The 20,447-nt window shown below is 47.3% G+C and overlaps 3 protein-coding genes across 4 annotated transcripts in view; 1 reads left to right on the forward strand and 2 right to left on the reverse strand.

Moving 5' to 3' along the window:
• The window catches only part of LOC141009601 (uncharacterized), a 205,646-nt gene that overhangs the window by 25,683 nt on the left and 159,516 nt on the right, over nucleotides 1–20,447 (reverse strand). The gene's annotated exons all lie outside the window — the stretch shown is intronic.
• Nucleotides 142–10,440, forward strand: lrp12 (low density lipoprotein receptor-related protein 12). 2 transcript variants are annotated; one of them, XM_073481694.1, is made up of 11 exons: nucleotides 142–967; nucleotides 1,540–1,596; nucleotides 4,352–4,487; nucleotides 4,595–4,797; nucleotides 4,981–5,228; nucleotides 5,907–6,056; nucleotides 6,142–6,363; nucleotides 6,477–6,743; nucleotides 7,168–7,370; nucleotides 7,460–7,592; nucleotides 7,741–10,440. In XM_073481694.1, exons 1-11 carry the CDS (start codon nucleotides 913–915, stop codon nucleotides 8,680–8,682), a joined length of 2,616 nt encoding a protein of 871 aa, XP_073337795.1. In that variant the 5' UTR covers nucleotides 142–912; the 3' UTR covers nucleotides 8,683–10,440. The 2 variants fall into 2 exon arrangements, with proteins under 2 accessions (XP_073337795.1, XP_073337796.1); XM_073481695.1 differs by having other exon boundaries at nucleotides 926–967; nucleotides 1,540–3,020.
• rims2b (regulating synaptic membrane exocytosis 2b) overlaps nucleotides 14,648–20,447 on the reverse strand; it is a 45,505-nt gene continuing 39,705 nt past the window's right edge. Inside the window, exons 35-40 of the mRNA XM_073482364.1 lie at nucleotides 20,158–20,342; nucleotides 19,703–19,838; nucleotides 19,208–19,320; nucleotides 18,921–19,022; nucleotides 15,801–15,940; nucleotides 14,648–15,168 (exon numbers count right to left, since the gene is read on the reverse strand). Coding sequence (XP_073338465.1) covers nucleotides 14,980–15,168; nucleotides 15,801–15,940; nucleotides 18,921–19,022; nucleotides 19,208–19,320; nucleotides 19,703–19,838; nucleotides 20,158–20,342 — 865 coding nt within the window. The 3' untranslated portion in view covers nucleotides 14,648–14,979. The remainder of the gene's footprint in view (nucleotides 15,169–15,800; nucleotides 15,941–18,920; nucleotides 19,023–19,207; nucleotides 19,321–19,702; nucleotides 19,839–20,157; nucleotides 20,343–20,447) is intronic.

The following is a 20,447-nucleotide window of genomic DNA, read 5'->3' on the forward strand; positions in this document are numbered from 1 at the left end:
GTTCATTACGTCACACAGACACACACGGACGGGAGGAGCTTAGCTACTCATCAACACACACGCGCGCGCGCACACTCACGCACGGGTCGCAGCTGCCTGCGGACTGTTGTTGTTCAGCTCGACACCGAAGCTAACAGCTAACAGCTAACAGCTAACACAAACTGTGAAGATGTCGTCAGACTGACACGCGGCGCGACGCTCGCGCAGCTAAATTCTCACCGGTGATGTTCGTTAGCTCGGGTTAGCTCAAATTAACCCGGGTTAGCTGTCCCTCTCCGGGCTTTATGTCGTCGTTGTGGGGGACGACGAGCTAGCTAGCCGCTTAGCTCCGTTAGCATGTTCCAGCTAATCGACCAGTGTTATTGATGCCGGGCTCTGCTGGAGGAGACTGGTTAGCTGTTAGCCTTGGGTTAATTTGTATCTATAGAAATAGAGCTAGCGTATGTTGTCCAGTTAGTGTTAGCTAGCTGCTGTTGTAGTTAGCTTAGCTGTACGCTGTGTGTTGTTGTTTTAAAACGTATTCCGGGTTATTCCCGTTACGTGTCGCTGTATTCAGACAGCAGAGGTTTATCATCTGAAATGTCTGTTTAATGCTTCTGTTCTGTCGAGCTAACGCTAGCTGTTAGCCGCAGCTAACAGTCTCTGATGTCTTTGTTTCCATCGGGGGACAGTTTACGATGTGAAGCACGTTAGCTCTGACTGTTGGCTTAGCTTGCAGCCGGTTTATCCGTAATAGTTAAGGTTAGTGAGTTTAGCAGATGCTAAGCTTACAGCTAATTCAGTAGGACAGCTGGGGTCAGATTTCAGTGTTTGATTTGATTTGTCGGTGAAATGCAGCTGTCAGCTCGTCCAGCTGTGTGCTGACCTTCATCATCATCATCATCATCATCATCTGGAGACTTGAGGGTTACTATGGCCCTGAGATCAGGCTGCAGGCAGAGTGTCGTCTACCTGCTCATCCTCTCAGGTGAGTTCACCGGCTCAGGCCCAGCTCAAGGTTCTGAACTCATCCAGGCTGTCATTTATCATCATCCTGCTCATTAACAGTGTGGAAGTAAAAGATAAAGACATCACTTCCTGGTGTGTGACATCACTTCCTGGTGTGTGACATCACTTCCTGGTGTGTGACACCACTTCCTGTTCTGGAGTTTTGAACATCCGAGTGAAAAATATTTTGTGTATTTTAAGATGTTTTCTCCAAACAAAGATGGCGGCCAGACAAGACGTGAACTAAATACTTGTTCTGGTCTCAGTTCTGTTCTGGTCTCAGTTCTGTTGTCATTGTCGCTGTTACTTTTTATTATTTGAGATTTGTGCTGTTAAATGATCCGTCTGATTTAAATAATAAACCTGTAGAACATATTAATCAGAACCTCGGGTCCATGTAACATGTTAGGAGTTAAATCTGCTGTGAGTCATAAATAATTAAATTAAACGTGAATTTGGGTTTTTGTGTATTTTCATGTTATGTCATTCTGAGCATTAGCAGCAATGCTAACATTAGCTTCTTCCTGTTATTTGTCGCTGTGTGTTTCCCAGGATGCATTGCTGCGTCTCAGAGGAACGACAACGTCTACGTGTCCGGAATATCTAACGGTGAGGTCACAACCACGATGATGTCACAGCAGATAAACACCAGGAAGAGATAAACATCTAAAGTGGGGATGTAACTTCCTGCCTGCCTGCCTGTCTGTCTGTCTGTCTGTCTGTCTGTCTGTTTCTCTATCTGTCTGACTCTGTCTGTCTGCCTGTCTGACTGTCTGTCTGACTGACTGACTGACTGACTGACTTTCTGTCTGTCTGTCTGTCTGCCTGTCTGCCTGACTCTCTGTCTATCTGTCTGTCTGCCTGTCTGTCTGTCTCTCTGCCTGTCTCTCTGCCTGTCTGTCTGTCTGCCTGACTCTCTGTCTGTCTGTCTGTCTGCCTGACTCTCTGTCTGTCTGTCTGTCTGTCTCTCTGCCTGTCTGTCTGTCTGCCTGACTCTCTGCCTGTCTGTCTGTCTCTCTGCCTGTCTGTCTGCCTGTCTGTCTGTCTCTCTGCCTGTCTGTCTGTCTGCCTGTCTGTCTGTCTGACTCTCTGTTTCTCTATCTGTCTGACTCTCTGTCTGACTCTCTGTCTGTCTGCCTGTCTGACTGTCTGTCTGACTGACTGACTGACTGACTTTCTGTCTGTCTGTCTATCTGTCTGTCTGCCTGTCTGTCTGACTCTCTGTCTATCTGTCTGTCTGCCTGTCTGTCTGTCTGTCTGCCTGTCTGTCTGTCTCTCTGCCTGTCTGCCTGACTCTCTGTCTGTCTATCTGTCTCTCAGCAGACCTGCCAACATGTACGCATTTTGACCCTTTAGTACGCTGGTATGAGCTGCCGCTCTCCAGGCGTTTTGTTGCATTTTGTTGCTTTTTGTTTCATTTTGTTTCATTTTGTTGCATCTCGCAGTTCGCCGGTTTCAGTTTCTATGCAAGTTGAAACTATGAAGTTGATTCTGCTGCTGAGCCACGACAATCTGCGTGTAAGTGGAGTGAAAAGCTTTTGGCCAATCAGAGCGCTACATTTTAACAGCCTCGCCCACCTGCCTCTCCGAGCCAAATGCTTCGCGCGTTCAATTCAATTCAGTGCCTCAAGCGAGCCAGGCTGGCCGGATAACCGATCCCTCTTCGCCCGCTTGCTGTCGCTGCTAATCGCCTGCGTCCCTACGGTTCTCAGCCAATGCAAACAGCATTGAAAAGGTAAAATTAAGACGTTGAGTTTACCCGACGGTGTTGTTAACCACTCGTCAAAGTTACCGTTCAACGATGTTGTGTGTGTGTTGCAAATAGTAGGCTAACTGTAACGTTTCCCCGAATCCATTACTGCTACAGACAAAACTGTAGGCTGAACCGCCTCAAAAAAAGGTTCGGAAAGCACAAAGATTTCTTGACAGCTATCGGGAGAGATGGCCTTGCCTCCACATGTCCAGGCTGCCTCATCACGCGTTCTGCACCGTGTGCAAGACAGACATTGACATCAGTCACCAAGGGGCAACAGGTAACGAACACAGTCCCACACACGAATAATCCCCACCCCCCAAAACATAATGATATTAAAAATAAAAGGATGATAAGAAAAAAACGTTCATAGTGTCAATAGGCTAGCCTATCACACCCGCCATCCTTCCCATTAGTGGGGGGCAGGGGTGGTTCCTCATATGGGCAGTATGTGCAGCCGCCCAGGGCGGCATGAGCGCCTGTAAAAAAAATAAATAAATACCGAGCGGACAGTCGCCCACAGTAACCGGCTCTGTAGCAGCCACCTCTGGGCTTATCTCGGCGGATCGACCCCGGTGCTGACCCGTACCGGCTGCCCTAAATTTGTTTGCATTAATTTCCTCCGGTTTTTGTATTGCTCATTTCCACGTCAAGCCGATATGTCATGTTGCCGTGTGGAGAGCGGGCGGCTGGGCGTCCTCTGTGTTGTAAAGGTGCGTCTGCTGCTGCTGAGAGTCTCACATACAGAGGCTGTGGAAGAAGAGGAGGGGGAGAGGTTCACCTCTGGACCTCAGGGGGGGCAGGTTTTAGACAGGCTGGGTGCTGATTAACGTAAGATAAATAAATAGAATAATTACAGAACAGGATTTAGGTTGCAGTTAGGCTATTTTTTTTTTGCCTAATTGAATTTATGAATATTAAAAATGACCATGACATCATAACAGGAGTCCAGCTGTGACAAGCTACTGTAGCTCACGTTAATGATGCATAGCATCTAGGCCAATGTGATGGCAACTGACACAATAGGCATTTAATGCAAAGTCACCCTTTTTAAAAGCCTATCTGAAATTATCTGAGCCATGTTAATTATTGGCCTATAATCGTGTCTCTGCCAGGCTTAAATCTTGTGCTTTTGTAGTAGTTGCTTTAGGCCTATTTAAAGTTGGTGCTTTAAGAGTAAATCATTACTTAGACTACTTTGTTTCCCTTCAGTAATCAGAAGAAGGCTATGTGTTAACCTGGTCTGACTCACATCTTAAACACAGAAGTACTTATTTATTAGCTCACTCCGTTTCCTATTAGTTAGACTAACGAAAATATATGGGCTCAAAGTATTGGACAGGATATAAGATAACATTTGTGTAGTTTCACTACATATACAGCCATTCATCCACTCCCTTCCTCTACACATAGGAGGTAGTGATGAGCCAAACAATGTAGCTGAATATAAATTACATGTTTCTAGTTTTTCTTTGAATGAAGTGTGTGTGTGTGTGTGTGTGTATATTATGTATTATGGTGTTAGGTATCTCACTGGTGGGTGGGCTGTCGGGGTGGGGGGGGGTCTGTCTCTGCCTGTCTGTCTGACTCTCTGCCTGTCTGTCTGTCCAGCCTGTGGCGAGGTGGCGGAGCTCCTCCGGGCCTCCAGCGGTGTCATCACCAGCCCCGGTTGGCCCTTTCAGTATCCGGCCAGACTGAACTGCAGCTGGAACATCAGAGCCCGACCTGGCGACACCATCACCATCAGGTGACAGACGGCCTGTTTCCGTGGTTTACGGAACCAGAACCACGCTGTCTTCTATTTAAATACGCAGCATAAAACCTTTAACAATTTGTTCTTCTCGTCTGTCGTAGTTTCCAGGACTTTGACCTTCAGGGGTCCCACCGCTGCTCCTCAGACTGGATGTCCATCAGCAGCTACAGGAGCCTGGACGGGCTGCGGGTCTGCGGGTCGTCCCTGCCGCCCCCCTACATCTCGTCCCAGGACCACGTGTGGATCCACTTCCACTCTGATGACAGTCTGACGGGGAAAGGCTTCAGACTGTCCTACATCACTGGTGAGGACGCAGGACAGCTCGCAGCTCGTCCTCTGCTGTCATGTAGCCGTTGTTTACAGAGCGGCAGGATGACATCACTCAGGATGAGTGTCAGCTGATCCATGAACCCTGAAGGGACTGAGGTGAAAATGTGAGAGACATTCCATCAGACAGTTAGTGATCAATATTCCTGTGCCGTTGCAGGTAAGCCGGAGGCATCCAGCTGCGACGTGGACCAGTTCCACTGCTCTAATGGGAAGTGCGTCCCGGACTGGTGGCGCTGTAACTCCATGGACGAGTGCGGAGACAACTCAGACGAGGAGCTGTGTGTGGACTCGCCCTTCTCCTTCCAGCCCTGCAGCCTGAACCAGTTCCCCTGCCTGTCCCGCTACACCCGCATCTACACCTGTCTGCCCCACAGCCTGCGCTGCGATGGCAGCATCGACTGTCAGGTAACAAACCAGTTCACCCAGTTACAGACCCGCGGGCCGCCCCTCAGCTCAGACCAGCTGAGAGTCCGTTATAATATCAGCTGCTCAGAACTGTTCAGATTTTACTGATCAATACAGATCGATCAATCATTAATGTTTCACACACGGCCGACTGACTGATGGTGTCTGGACTCAGCTGCTGCTCCTCCACGTCTGAACGAGCCATCGGATCAAGATCCATCCTGGGCCGAGACCCGGGGCAGACCCAGAACTCACTGGAGGGATTATATATCTCATCTGGCCTGGGAACGCCTCAGGATCCAGTGGGTCCTGGTCTGCACCGGGTCTCCTCCTCCACAGGGAGTCCAGGAGGATTCAGGAGCAGTGGTTCTCCTCTGAGTCCAGACACCACCAGAGACCAGGACCACAGCTGAGGACTGTAACAGACCAGGACCTGGAACAGAGAACCCTAACCCTCAGCTAATCCCTCTGAACCAGGACAGTCCGTTACAGCACTTGGATCTGTAATCCGCCTGCTGATCTGAGAGACAAATGTCCTCCGGTTCTGCCTCCTACGTTCAGGACCACGGTGACATCAGTCCTCCTCAGTGGTTCTCCTCCCTGCTGAGATGGTCCTGGACTGGACCCTGCAGGAACAGTTTCAACACGTCTCATTTGTTTGTATCTTGTTTTCTTCAGGACCTCGGCGATGAGATCGACTGTGACGTTCCCACGTGTGGAGAATGGTTGAGGAACTTCTATGGTTCCTTCAGTTCTCCAAACTACCCAGACTTTTACCCTCCAGGAAGTAACTGCACCTGGCTGATCGACACCGGAGACCACAGGAAGGTACCTGACCTCCGTCCAACACCACACCTGGTGGAGAATTCCCATGAGCTCCTCCCTGAAAGCTGCAGTCTTCTTCCTCCTGCAGGTCGTCCTCCGGTTCACAGACTTCAAACTGGACGGGACCGGTTACGGTGACTACGTGAAGGTCTACGACGGCCTGGAGGAGAACCCTCGCCGTCTCCTCAGGGTTCTGACCGCCTTCGATTCCAGAGCGCCAGTCGCCGTGGTGTCATCATCCGGCCAGCTCCGAGTTCACTTCTACGCCGATAAGATCAATGCGGCCAGAGGGTTCAATGTCACCTACCAGGTGTGTTCTTAAGGTGGACTGGTTCTGTTTAACTTGGTTCAACTCTCCCTCCGTGTTCTTAAGGTGGACTGGTTCTATTTAACTTGGTTCTGTTCTCCTTCCATGTTCTTAAGGTGGACGGGTTCTGCCTGCCGTGGGAGGTTCCCTGTGGGGGGAACTGGGGCTGTTACACCGAGCAGCAGCGCTGTGACGGGTACTGGCACTGTCCGAACGGTCGTGATGAGCTGAACTGTTCTTCGTGTCAGGAGGACGAGTTCCCCTGTTCCAGAAACGGAGCATGTTACCCTCGATCCGACCGCTGTAACTACCAGAACCGCTGTCCCAACGGTTCTGATGAGAAGAACTGCTTCTTCTGCCAGCCGGGGAACTTCCACTGCAAGGTACCAAATGTCTGCTGGATGAAGAACCTCACAAATGTTCAGTCAACTGACTGTACGGTCTGCTTCAGGTCCATTTACTGAGGTTCTGTAGTTCTGTTTGTTTTTTGAAGGACCAGAGCACAGCGTTAATCTACGGCACTCAACAAGTATGATGTCATCCAGAAGTGATTATTGATTATGGAACATGAAGCTGAAGCACAGAAAGATGTTTGATAAATAACCTAAGAACAAATGAACACGTCCTCCATGTTCTCCACGTCCTCTGTTCTCCACGTCCTCTGTTCTCCACGTCCTCCATGTTCTCCACGTCCTCTGTTCTCCACGTCCTCCATGTTCTCCACGTCCTCTGTTCTCCACGTCCTCCATGTTCTCCACGTCCTCCGTGTTCTGAATGTTTGTGTGTTTGACCTTTGACCTCTTGCAGAATAACCGCTGTGTGTTTGAGTCGTGGGTGTGCGACGCTCAGGACGACTGCGGCGACGGCAGCGACGAGGAGAGTTGTCCCGTCATCGTCCCGACCAGAGTCATCACCGCCGCCGTCATCGGCAGCCTCATCTGTGGCCTCCTATTGGTCATCGCCCTCGGCTGCACCTGCAAACTCTACTCATTGCGCATGTTTGAACGCCGGTGAGGACAGACGCCTCTGATTGGTCATCGTTCTCACTGTTGTTGCTCAGCTGTAATTGGTCCTGATGAGCTGTGATTGGTTGTTACAGGTCGTTTGAAACACAGCTGTCCAGAGTGGAGGCAGAGCTACTGAGGAGGGAAGCCCCGCCCTCATATGGTCAGCTGATCGCCCAGGGACTGATCCCACCTGTGGAGGACTTCCCAGTGTGCTCTGGGAGCCAGGTACACACCTGTCTGTCTGTCCACCACCCGTCTGTCTGTCTGTGTTCTGTATATAAATGTTTTTTCAACAGAAAACTTTATTTAAAATTTGTATATTATAATAATATATAATATATGTTATTTAATGTTTGTCTCTGTGCGTCCTCAGGCGTCCGTCCTGGAGAACCTCCGTCTGGCTGTCCGCTCTCAGCTCGGCTTCACCTCCCTCAGACTCCCCTCTTCCAGTCGTCATAGCAACCTGTGGCGCCGTCTCTTCACCTTCTCGCGGTCCCGGCGGTCCGGATCTTTGGCTCTGGTCTCCGCTGACCTGGAGGACAGTGCTGGTACTGGGAGCACTGGGAGTTCTGGTTCAGACCTGCTGTCTCCAGACTCAGATGACACGGACACGGAGGGCGAGCGGGGGAGAGAGCGCGGCGTGGGCGCAGTGGGTGGGTCTGTTGCCTCGCTGCCTCAGAAAACCCCGCCCTCCACCGCTGTGGAGGCTGTGGTATCCATGACAACGTCAGCGACCTCCTTGACCCCAACGCCCGGCCGCAACAGAGGCTGTGACAGGCCCAGAGAGACACCGCCCCCCTCCAGCCCTGTTGCCGTAGTAACCTCCAGTACGGATCCAGAGTGTCATAGTGATGCCACAGAGCTCCAGGCTCCACCCACCTCCGCCCTGCAGCGACTGGCCCAGAACCTGCACCGCCTGGCCAGGAACCTGACCAGAACCAGCCATAACCACCAAAACCAGACCTGGACCAATCACAGCCCACTTCGCCAGCTGGAAACGGGAAGAGGTGGGGCCGAGGCTGCCGAGCGACGAGGAAGCGGAGAAGAAGAAGAAGATGTGGAGCTCCTGATCCCCATCTCCGACTCGGATTCCTCACCCTCGGTCAGCGACGTCCGACAGCCCCTGCTGGAGCCACACCCCTCCTCCACCACAGGCCATGCCTCCCGCCATCACCATGGGAAAAGCTGTCGAGGAGGGCGGGACGGCCCCTGCGAACACTGCGGGATTGTCCACACGGCTCAGATCCCTGACGCCTGTCTGGAGGCCACGGGCAAGACGGAGAGCAGCGACGATGAGCTGCTGCTGCTCTGCTAACGAGCTAACATGCTAACTGACGAGCTAACACTAATACCACAATGATCCAACACTTACAGCTAGCTAACATGCTAACTGAAAGGTTATTACTAAGGTTATTACTACCCTGACCCAACACCTACAGCTAGCTAACATGCTAACTGACAGGTTATTACTACCCTGACCCAACACCTACAGCTAGCTAACATGCTAACTGACAGGTTATTACTACCCTGACCCAACACCTACAGCTGGCTAACATGCTAACTGACATGGTCTGGTAATTCTGCTAATACTACACTTCTCTACTCTGTTAGCTAACGAGTCAGCTGATTGGCTTACACCTCCAATATTACCCTGACCCAACACCTCAGACTTCAAACAGCTAGCCAACATGCTAACATCTCATACTAACTATAATCAGCAAACAGGCTAACAGATTAGCCTGGGTAACAACCAGCCTTAATGCTGACACTTAAACTGGATAATCTAACACCGGTTAGCATATGTTAGCATATGTTAGCATGTTAGCTGGATTAATGGTTAGCTCTTAATAATGTCAGAGATGAACGGACCAATCAGAGACTGAGGGAAGTGATGTCACTGATTGAATTCTGATGCTGGTACGACTATGAAAACTCTCCCCTGTTGTTCCTCCGGTCCGTCCGTTAAAGCGTTCCCCTCCTCCCTGCAGGCAGACGGTACTACTTCATGAACGCTGACTTCCTGCTTGTTGGTAGAACTGTAAAATGTGTCCTGACAGAACAAACTGATGGTTCCGTACTGAGAACATAAAACTCTGAACCAGGAACACGTAACAGTTTCATTTGTCCCCATGTTGTGCTGGTTGTTGAGTCCCTTTAAAGAATGAGGAGGGTCATGTGACCGATGGAGATAGCTAAAGGTACTGACCTCTCTGTCTGTCTGTGTCTGTGTGTGTGTGTGTGTGTGTGTGTCAGATGTGACGATCACCTCATCAAACATCCTCACACGTTTTAATTGATGAACTTCTGTATCAATACGTGTTGAAACTGAAGCACAAGGACACAAACTCCCACTTCAGCCATCCTTTATAAAACCATCCTCACAGCTGTTTGCTAACGACTGATGCTAATGCTGTTTGCTAACGACTTATGCTTATGCTGTTTGCTAAGGACTGATGCTAATGCTGTTTGTTAACGACTGATGCTAATGCAGTTTGCTAAAGTCTGATGCTAATGCTAGGTGTGCTACCTCCATAGGTCATGTGACCCTCCTCACAGGACATGGTTCTGGTTCCCACCTGGTGTTTAATGTTGGACTTGTTTGGTTCTCTGCCTGGTTCTAAAGGGAAGACTAGGTTCTAGACTGTTACAGAAAAAGTTCTGACTGTTCTGTCTGAGAAGAGAGAATATAAGAGCAGCTTAAAGAACTTTACGTGTGTGTAAGGTCAAAGGTCACGAGTCGTCTTTACACGACACACCCTGTGACATCATTTCCTGAACAGAACTGTCCACTTCCTGTTTCTGTCCTCAAACTGAAGCCATTGAACCGGACCGTCTGTATTTATGATGTTTGTTTTTGGTACTCCGCTGACCTGGTGTGACTCTGTGTATTTATTATTATTATTATTGTTATTAATATTACTGTGCTTATCATTATTATTATTCTGTTAATTTGTTGTTGTGTTGTTTTTCTGACCTGCATGATTCAAATTGTTTGGTGTTTAGTTTTTCTTTGAGTCTGTAAAGTAAAAAAAACTGTTTAGCTGCACTAAAGATTAAAGTTCCTGTTTCAGTCTGTTGACTCACATCCAGTTTATTATATATTTATATATATACACTGAACAAAAATATAAACACTTTTGTTTTTGCTCCCATTTTTCATAAGCTGAACTCAAAGATCTAAAACTTTTTCTATATACACAAAAGATCCATTTCTGTCAAATATTGTCACAAATCTGTCTGAATCTGTGTTAGTGAGCACTTCTCCTTTGCCGAGATAATCCATCCCACCTCACAGGTGTGGCATATCAAGATGCTGATTAGACAGCATGAATATTGCACAGGTGTGCCTTAGGCTGGCCACAATAAAAGGCCACTCTGAAATGTGCAGTTTTGCTTTATTGGGGGGTCAGAAAACCAGTCAGCATCTGGTGTGACCATCATTTGCCGCATAGAGTTGGTCAGGTTGTTGATTGTGGCCTGTGGGATGTTGGTCCACTCCTCTTCAATGGCTGTGCGAAGTTGCTGGATATTGGCAGGAACTGGAACACGCTGTCGTATACGTATCGTATACGTGTCCTATCCAGGGACAATAAAAGGCCACTCTAAAATGTTCAGTATTATCACACAGCACAATGCCACAGATGTCGCAAGTTTTGAGGGAGCGTGCAATTGGCATGCTGATGCAGGAATGTCCACCAGAGCTGTTTGCCGTGAATTGAATGTTCATTTCTCTACCATAAGCCGTCTCCAATAAAGCAAAACTGCACATTTCAGAGTGGCACTTTATTGTGGCCAGCCGAAGGCACACCTGTGCCTAACCCTATCAGACCCCCCTTTCGTGCAATAATTTCTGTACAATAACACATATACAGTCCTCTACATTTATATTTATTTTATTTTATTTTATTTTATTTTATTTTTATTTTTTTTATTTTATTTTATTTTATTTTATTTTTATAAGAGTTTATTGTGAACTGGATGCTGCTGGAAATTCAATTTCCCTGAGGGAGTCATCCCAAGTCTAACCCAACAATCAACAACCTGACCAACTCTATGAGGCAAATGGTGGTCACACCAGATGCTGACTGGTTTTCTGACCCCCCCAATAAAGCAAAACTGCACATTTCAGAGTGGCCTTTTATTGTGGCCAGCCTAAGGCACACCTGTGCAATATTCATGCTGTCTAATCAGCATCTTGATATGCCACACCTGTGAGGTGGGATGGATTATCTCGGCAAAGGAGAAGTGCTCACTAACACAGATTCAGACAGATTTGTGATTATTTGACAGAAATGGATCTTTTGTGTAAATAGAAAATGTTTTAGATCTTTGAGTTCAGCTTATGAAAAATGGGAGCAAAAACAAAAGTGTTGCGTTTATATTTTTGTTCAGTGTATATACATAACAGTGATGTTTATTTAACAGTGACGTTTATTTAACGGTGACATTTATTTAACGGTGAAGTTTATTTAACATTGAAGTTTATGTAATGGTGACGTTTATTTAACAGTGACATTTATTTAACATTGAAGTTTATTTAAAGGTGACGTTTATTTAACATTGAAGTTTATGTAATGGTGACGTTTATTTAACAGTGACGTTTATTTAACATTGAAGTTTATTTAACATTGAAGTTTATTTAACATTAAAGTTTTTTTAACGGTGAAGTTTATTTAACATTGAAGTTTATTTAAAAGTGACGTTTATTTAATGGTGACGTTTATTTAACAGTGACATCACTGCTCAGATCCTGATGATGTCACAGTGTCTCCCTCTGCTGGTCAGACTTCAGCACTTCTCTCTGAGGACACCTGAAGCTCTCTGCAGTCAGGTGAGTTTCATCTTTGACTTGTTTTAATTTTAATTCAGGACGTTAAAAAAAACATGATGAAGAGAATAAAAATAAATGAACATGAGTGTGTTAAAGAAAGTCAGAATGTTTGAATTAATCCAATCAGCAGTTTACATATTTAAATATTTAATGTTGACTTGTGACCAGAATCACCTTCATCAGTTCACAGTCTGATGGTGTTCAGTCTGATGGTCTTCAGTCTGATGGTGTTTACAGTCTGATGGTGTTCACAGTCTGATGGTGTTTACAGTCTGATGGTGTTCACAGTCTGATGGTGTTCAGTCTGATGGTGCTCAGTCTGATGGTGTTCACAGTCTGATGGTGTTCACAGGCTGATGGTGTTCAGTCTGATGGTGTTCAGTCTGATGGTCTTCAGTCTGATGGTGTTCAGTCTGATGGTGTTCAGTCTGATGGTGTTCACAGTCTGATGGTGTTCAGTCTGATGGTGTTCACAGTCTGATGGTGTTCAGTCTGATGGTGTTCACAGTCTGATGGTGTTCACAGTCTGATGGTGTTCAGTCTGATGGTGTTCACAGTCTGATGGTGTTCAGTCTGATGGTGTTCACAGTCTGATGGTGTTCAGTCTGATGGTGTTCACAGTCTGATGGTGTTCACAGTCTGATGGTGTTCAGTCTGATGGTGTTCACAGTCTGATGGTCTTCAGTCTGATGGTCTTCACAGTCTGATGGTCTTCAGTCTGATGGTGTTCAGTCTGATGGTGTTCACAGGCTGATGGTGTTCACAGTCTGATGGTGTTCACAGTCTGATGGTCTTCAGTCTGATGGTCTTCAGTCTGATGGTGTTCACAGTCTGATGGTGTTCAGTCTGATGGTGTTCACAGTCTGATGGTGTTCAGTCTGATGGTCTTCACAGTCTGATGGTGTTCACAGTCTGATGGTCTTCAGTCTGATGGTCTTCACAGTCTGATGGTGTTCAGTCTGATGGTGTTCAGTCTGATGGTGTTCACAGGCTGATGGTGTTCAGTCTGATGGTGTTCACAGTCTGATGGTGTTCACAGGCTGATGGTGTTCAGTCTGATGGTGTTCACAGTCTGATGGTGTTCACAGGCTGATGGTGTTCACAGTCTGATGGTGTTCAGTCTGATGGTGTTCACAGTCTGATGGTGTTTACAGTCTGATGGTGTTCAGTCTGATGGTGTTTACAGTCTGATGGTGTTCAGTCTGATGGTGTTCACAGTCTGATGGTGTTCAGTCTGATGGTCTTCACAGTCTGATGGTGTTCAGTCTGATGGTGTTCACAGTCTGATGGTGTTTCAGTCTGATGGTGTTCAGTCTGATGGTGTTCACAGTCTGATGGTGTTCACAGGCTGATGGTGTTCACAGTCTGATGGTCTTCAGTCTGATGGTGTTCACAGTCTGATGGTGTTCAGTCTGATGGTCTTCAGTCTGATGGTGTTCACAGTCTGATGGTGTTCAGTCTGATGGTGTTCACAGGCTGATGGTGTTCACAGTCTGATGGTCTTCAGTCTGATGGTGTTCAGTCTGATGGTGTTCAGTCTGATGGTGTTCACAGTCTGATGGTCTTCACAGGCTGATGGTGTTCACAGTCTGATGGTCTTCACAGTCTGATGGTCTTCAGTCTGATGGTGTTCACAGTCTGATGCTCTTCAGTCTGATGGTGTTCAGTCTGATGGTGTTCACAGTCTGATGGTTTTCACAGTCTGATGGTGTTCACAGTCTGATGGTGTTCAGAACCAAACAACAGAAATATTGTTTCAGTGCTTCTTTGCACCCCATGTAAATACTGAAAATATGTTTTTTAGTTTGTTTATTTAGTCTATTTTATAAAGTTTGATGATGTCATGTGATGATGTCATGTGATGATGTCATTTAGAGTGAAAAACGTAACTTTGTCTCTTTCCAGGATGTTTGGTGGGTCAGGATCTCATCACAACACATTATAACAGCATCCATATGATTATAAACAGTCAGCTGAGACATGTTTAGATTAACAGGAGGCAACCGGGGGAAACACATAGATCTTAACGTCATGGCGTGTACCACCACGCCACTTTTGGATCCACAGCGCCAGCGTGCTGTATGAACTGACACGCCAGAGCTGCTTGGTTCTGTGTGAACCTTCACTGAGGTGATGATGTGGGTCTTCAGTCATCGGTTTAAATGAGCCAACTGCTAGAACCTTTGTTGAACCATCAGAATCGTGTTACCTGTAGAACCTTCACAGAACCAGAGTTGTATCTGTGATCCAAGCAGAACCTTATCAAGCAGTCAATGTGGTACCTGCAGAACCTTACAGAACCATTCATTTAGAACACATTTTTCTGCATTGAGAATGATTTTATTTGTCATGTTCTTTACAGTTGTTCTTATGTTCTAATGTTCCATGCAAAAACATAAAGTCTCCAGACCGCCATGTTTCTGTGTCATCATGGAAACCTGGTCTATCATTCTGGACATGCCTCTAACAGTCACGTGACTCCTGAGGAGCTGCTGTGATTGGCTGGTAGCTGCAGGTCACACAGCCTCTCTTCTCTTTTCTTTTCCCAGCATCCTTTGCCGCGCTGCTCCGTCCTCACTCAGAGAGTCACTTCCTGATTGAGCATCAGGGGGCGGAGCCTTCCTCTTCCTCCCAGTGACATCACAACAGTGATGTCATCATGCAGCATGCAGCAGCAGAGGAGGATCATGGGGCTTTTTTAGGCTCCGCCCAGCAATGTGTCCCCTCCTGTACACTCCAGGCTCATTGCTATGGCGATACTGTTGGTCCGGCCCCCTGACGCTAAGACTTGCTGCCCTCTGTCTCCTTATTGGTCAGTGGGGCCAAAGCAGGGTCCACCAATGAGGTGGCAGGAAACAGTTTAAACCAGCCAATCACCATGTTTGACAGGTCTAGATCGTCCAATAGGATCTGAGCAGAGCCCATGAAGGATTTATGATCCATCCGACCGTAGTCGCCCCACACGATGATCTGCAGACAGGCAGGTGAGACAGACAGGTCAGAGAGACAGACAGGCAGGCAGGTGAGACAGACAGGTCAGAGAGACAGACAGGCAGGCAGGTGAGACAGACAGGCAGGCAGGTGACACAGACAGGCAGGCAGGCGAGACAGACAGGCAGGCAGGTGAGACAGACAGGTCAGAGCGGCAGACAGACAGGCAGGTGAGACAGACAGGTCAGAGAGACAGACAGACAGACAGACAGGTCAGAGAGGCAGACAGACTGGCAGGTGAGACAGACAGACAGGCAGGTGAGACAGATACGTCAGAGAGACAGACAGACAGGCAGGTGAGACAGACAGGTCAGAGAGGCAGACAGACCGGCTGCGACTCACAAATATCTGAAGCATTGAATGCTAATGTTAGCGAACGCTAACAATTTGTTTTACATTAAATAATGTCCCGACAGATTTTCACTGTCCGTCATCTTCTACAGGAAGTGATGAAATGAAAACAGTCTTATTGGTTCTGGATCATCAGAACCCTGAGTGAAGCTGGTGTATGACATCATTAAGACAGAAATGAGTTTGTTTCAAACTGATCAGTGAGACCATCGATCAGTGAGACCATCGATCAGTGAGACCATTATTCACGTGACGTTTACCTGCAGAACTTTTCCTTCTGGGTTTTCCTCAAACTGCAGCTGTTGTTGATAAAGAGGGTCGAGTGTTTTTCTCGCCAGACGAGTTCTTCTCTTCAACACACACTTTCCATTATCCATCAGGTACACCTTCACGTATGGAGCTACACACGCACACGCGCGCACACACACACACACACACACACACACACACACACACACACACACACACAGTGTGAACAGGTGAAAGTAGTTTGTGTGAAACAAAAACAGGTGTAGGTGGGTGATCAGTAATATCGTTGTCCACCTCCTCTGTTCAAAGACGGTCGTTCCAGTTTGACATAGATGGATTCTTTTACTCTGCTTTCAAACCATCTGTCTTCTCTGGACAAAATGTTTACATTGTTGTCCTTAAAGGAATGATTTGTCTCCTTCAGATGTAAGTGGACAGCAGAGTCTCGACCTAAGGAGTCTTTAACACCTCAGGTCAAGACTCTGCTGTCCAGGTGGCCTACGACACCCATCACCCACCTACAATACAGTACTGAGTTCTCTCCCCAGACAGCTAAACAACCATTCACACCTGGGCTCACCTAGCCTTAGCAACCCACATGAAGGCCGGTTGGGTCAACGACCCACAAGTGGCCCTAACGACACTGAAACTCAGTTCTCACAAGTGGCCCTAACGACACTGAAACTCAGTTCTCACACGTGTCCTTAATGGCTCTCTAAGAACAGTCCCACACTCTGTAACGACACTCCCATACTATGTAAGGACACTCCCATACTCTGTAAGGACACTACCGCACTCTGTAAGGACACTCCCACACTATGTAAGGACACTCCCATACTCTGTAAAGACACTACCGCACTCTGTAAGGACACTACCGCACTCTGTAAGGACACTCCCACACTATGTACGGACACTCCCACACTATGTAAGGACACTCCCATACTCTGTAAAGACACTACCGCACTCTGTAAGGACACTACCGCACTCTGTAAGGACACTCCCACACTATGTAAGGACACTCCAATACTCTGTAAAGACACTACCGCACTCTGTAAGGACACTACCGCACTCTGTAAAGACACTACCGCACTCTGTAAGGACACTACCGCACTCTGTAAGGACACTACCGCACTCTGTAAAGACAATACCGCACTCTGTAAGGACACTCCCACACTATGTAAGGACACTCCCATACTCTGTAAAGACACTACCGCACTCTGTAAGGACACTACCGCACTCTGTAAAGACACTACCGCACTCTGTAAGGACACTACCGCACTCTGTAAAGACACTACCGCACAGAGTTTAAAAGCCTGCAGCTCCTCCAGTTAGTTAGGACTGAGAACTTTCATCATCAGTGTGTTACACAGTGTGTATCAGTGTGTATCAGTAGCCCTTTTTACACAGAGACTCCACATTATCGCTGCAGCGGTGGTTCGCCAATTCTCCGCCGTTGTTTGTTCACACAGAACCAAGCAGCTCCGGCGTAAAGACGCACCAGTGTGTAATTCACACAGAAAGCCAGCGCTGCGGATCCAAAAGAGGTGTGACGGTACACGTCATGATGACGACGGTACACGTCATGATGATGATGTGTTTTTTCAACGTGTTTCCCGATGTCCTCCTGTTAATCTACACATGTACCTGCTGACTGTTTATGATCATATGATGCTGTTATAATGTGCTGTGATGAGATCCTGACCCACCAAACATCCTGGAAAGAGACAAAGTTACGTTTTTCTCTAAATTACATAATTACATAATCACCATCAGTAAACAAGAAGCTGTCTGACTCTGTCACTCGCGGGGAGGGAGGCTGTTTTCGGGGGGAAAGTTCACTGAAGTCTCGGTCGGGAGGGCTGACTGTCACCATGACAACAGTAACTACAACAACACAACAGTGAAGGAAACAAAGACATGGTGAGTTCAAGTTTTTTGCCGGGGACAGACGCTGTTTTTGGGGCAGAAATGTGACGAAGAGTCGGTAGGACAGACAGGATGACAAACAGGAAGACAGACAGGAGGACAGACACTTCTTCACATATAACTGCGGTATTTTTTCCTCATATAAGTTGCCAAAGACACGTCCAGTTACTACGTTACTGTTGTTTGGTCCTGTAGCGTTGCTTTGTGGGACATTTCTTTATTTTGTTGAGTGAAGGATCTGTTTAGTTATCAGATCAACACGTCCTCGCTCTGCGCCGCCGGCTTATCCATTCACACAGGTTCAGTTCGCCAATACTGCACCTCTGACTCTACCTCTGATACTACCTCTGATACTACCTCTGACTCTGCCTCTGATACTACCTCTGACTCTATCTCTGATACTACCTCTGATACTACCTCTGACACTACCTCTGACTCTACCTCTGATACTACCTCTGATACTACCTGACACTACCTCTGACACTACCTCTGACACTACCTCTGATACTACCTCTGACACTACCTCTGACTCTACCTCTGACTCTACCTCTGATACTACCTCTGATACTACCTCTGATACTACCTCTGACTCTACCTCTGATACTACCTCTGATACTACCTCTGACACTACCTCTGACTCTACCTCTGATACTACCTCTGATACTACCTCTGATACTACCTGACACTACCTCTGACACTACCTCTGATACTACCTCTGATACTACCTCTGACACTACCTCTGACTCTACCTCTGACTCTACCTCTGACTCTACCTCTGACTCTACCTCTGACTCTACCTCTGATACTACCTCTGACTCTACCTCTGATACTACCTCTGACACTACCTCTGACACTACCTCTGACTCTACCTCTGACACTACCTCTGACTCTACCTCTGACTCTACCTCTGATACAACCTGACACTACCTCTGATACTACCTCTGATACTACCTCTGATACCACCTGACACTACCTCTGATACTACCTCTGATACTACCAGACACTACCTCTGACTCTACCTCTGACACTACCTCTGATACCTCCGGAGGCACATCAGAGGTGCAGCGAAATTTCACCCTTCGCCGCATCTGAGACTTTCACACAGAGGACGATGCGGAGAATTGGCGCAGGATCCCTGCACTCAAAGGGCAGCGTGGATGGGGCTAGTGTGTATCAGTGTGTATCAGTGTGTGTATCAGTGTTACCTGGAGTGTTCTTGTTGCCTTGTTTTCCCACCAGCCCTCGCGCTCGGATCACCTCCACGTCTAGACGCTCCTTCCTGTACACCATCCCAATCTGGATGTCACCTGACCAACACACAGCCAATCAGAGCAACTCATGTTATGATGTCACAGGTAACAGTCAGACAGTTTCATCTCAGGTATTCATATATATATTAGGAAAAGGATAAGTATTATAGGAAAAAAATTAAATATCAATGATTATGTAGAGTAGAACATAAAGTATAAAGACAGTTTTGATTGGTCATTACCCATAGGGGGCGTGGCCAGAGTCTGCCGTCCAGCCAGCTGGGCGGGTCCTAATCCCTCCAGGAAACCAGTGAACTGTTTGTCTGACGCCAACTTCACTCCCGGAAATATCAGACTGAAGATACAAACACATAAATACATTCATCACAGAGAGAACAATTAAATACTCATGAGAGAAAATTTAAAAATATTATTTGTAATAATAAATATTGTCTAAAAACACTAAAACATCACTCCTCTTTTTAATGCAATTTTAGCATTAAAAGGAGTGACGTATCAGAGAGAGGAGTGACCTATCAAAGAGAGGAGTGACGTATCAAAGAGAGGAGTGACGTATCAGAGAGAGGAGTGACGTATCAAAGAGAGGAGTGACGTATCAGAGAGAGGAGTGACGTATCAGAGAGAGGAGTGACGTATCAAAGAGAGGAGTGACGTATCAGAGAGAGGAGTGACGTATCAAAGAGAGGAGTGAGAATAGAGACAGGAGCCATTCTTACGCTCCAGGTTTGGGATCCTCTGCGTCGGGGTCGCGGCTCAGCTGTCGGGTGAAACGCGATTTAAACTCGACGGCCAAACCGGTTTCTACACTCCTCTGGACAGGAAGTCTCACCACTTTCTTCTTCTTCTCCTCCTCTGGATGGACAGAAGGGGGAGAGACAGACGAAGAAGATGAACAGCTGGTAAGTGATCATGACTGAATATCTGCAGTCATCTAATCCATAAAAGATTATTCAGTTAAAAATAAACATCATCAACCAATCAGAGCTCTGAACAAACTTGAACCGAATTAAGACGTCTGGAGGTCGTCGGAAGCAGAATGATAAAATACAACACTGTGTCATCGGTATATAACTAAATATTAAAGCACCAGGAGGCTGAACACTGATCCTCCACCTCAGGATTTAAACCATCACTGCTTCTGGATGCTGCCACTGGTTAAAGTGGGACTGACCCTCAGGGTTGAGTTGGGAGGCGCTTTGACTCTTCTTTCCCAGTCCGACCATTCCCATCATCTTCGCTCCAAAGCTTGAGCGTCGTTTTTTGTCGTCATCGTCATCGTCGTTTCTCCCCAACGAACAAATTTCTCCTCCGACACTCGATGACTTCGTGATGGGAGCTCCGGACGCCGACGCTGCCCTGCAGAAGGAGAGAGGAACACCTGTCAATTACCTCGGGAGGGGCGTGGCATGGGTAGTGGGGGGGCGGGGGGTCATTACTGTTGCTATGATGATAGGTCTGGAG

Source organism: Pagrus major, chromosome 15 (assembly GCF_040436345.1).
Source record: "Pagrus major chromosome 15, Pma_NU_1.0".
NCBI lineage: Eukaryota > Metazoa > Chordata > Actinopteri > Spariformes > Sparidae > Pagrus > Pagrus major.

Coding starts and splice junctions, on each gene's coding strand:
- lrp12 (XM_073481694.1), top strand. CDS start 913: ATGGCCCTGAGATCAGGCTGCAGGCAGAGTGTCGTCTACCTGCTCATC. Junction 4,798..4,980: donor CAGACTGTCCTACATCACTG/GTGAGGACGCAG, acceptor GTGCCGTTGCAG/GTAAGCCGGAGGCATCCAGC. Junction 6,057..6,141: donor ACACCGGAGACCACAGGAAG/GTACCTGACCTC, acceptor TTCCTCCTGCAG/GTCGTCCTCCGGTTCACAGA.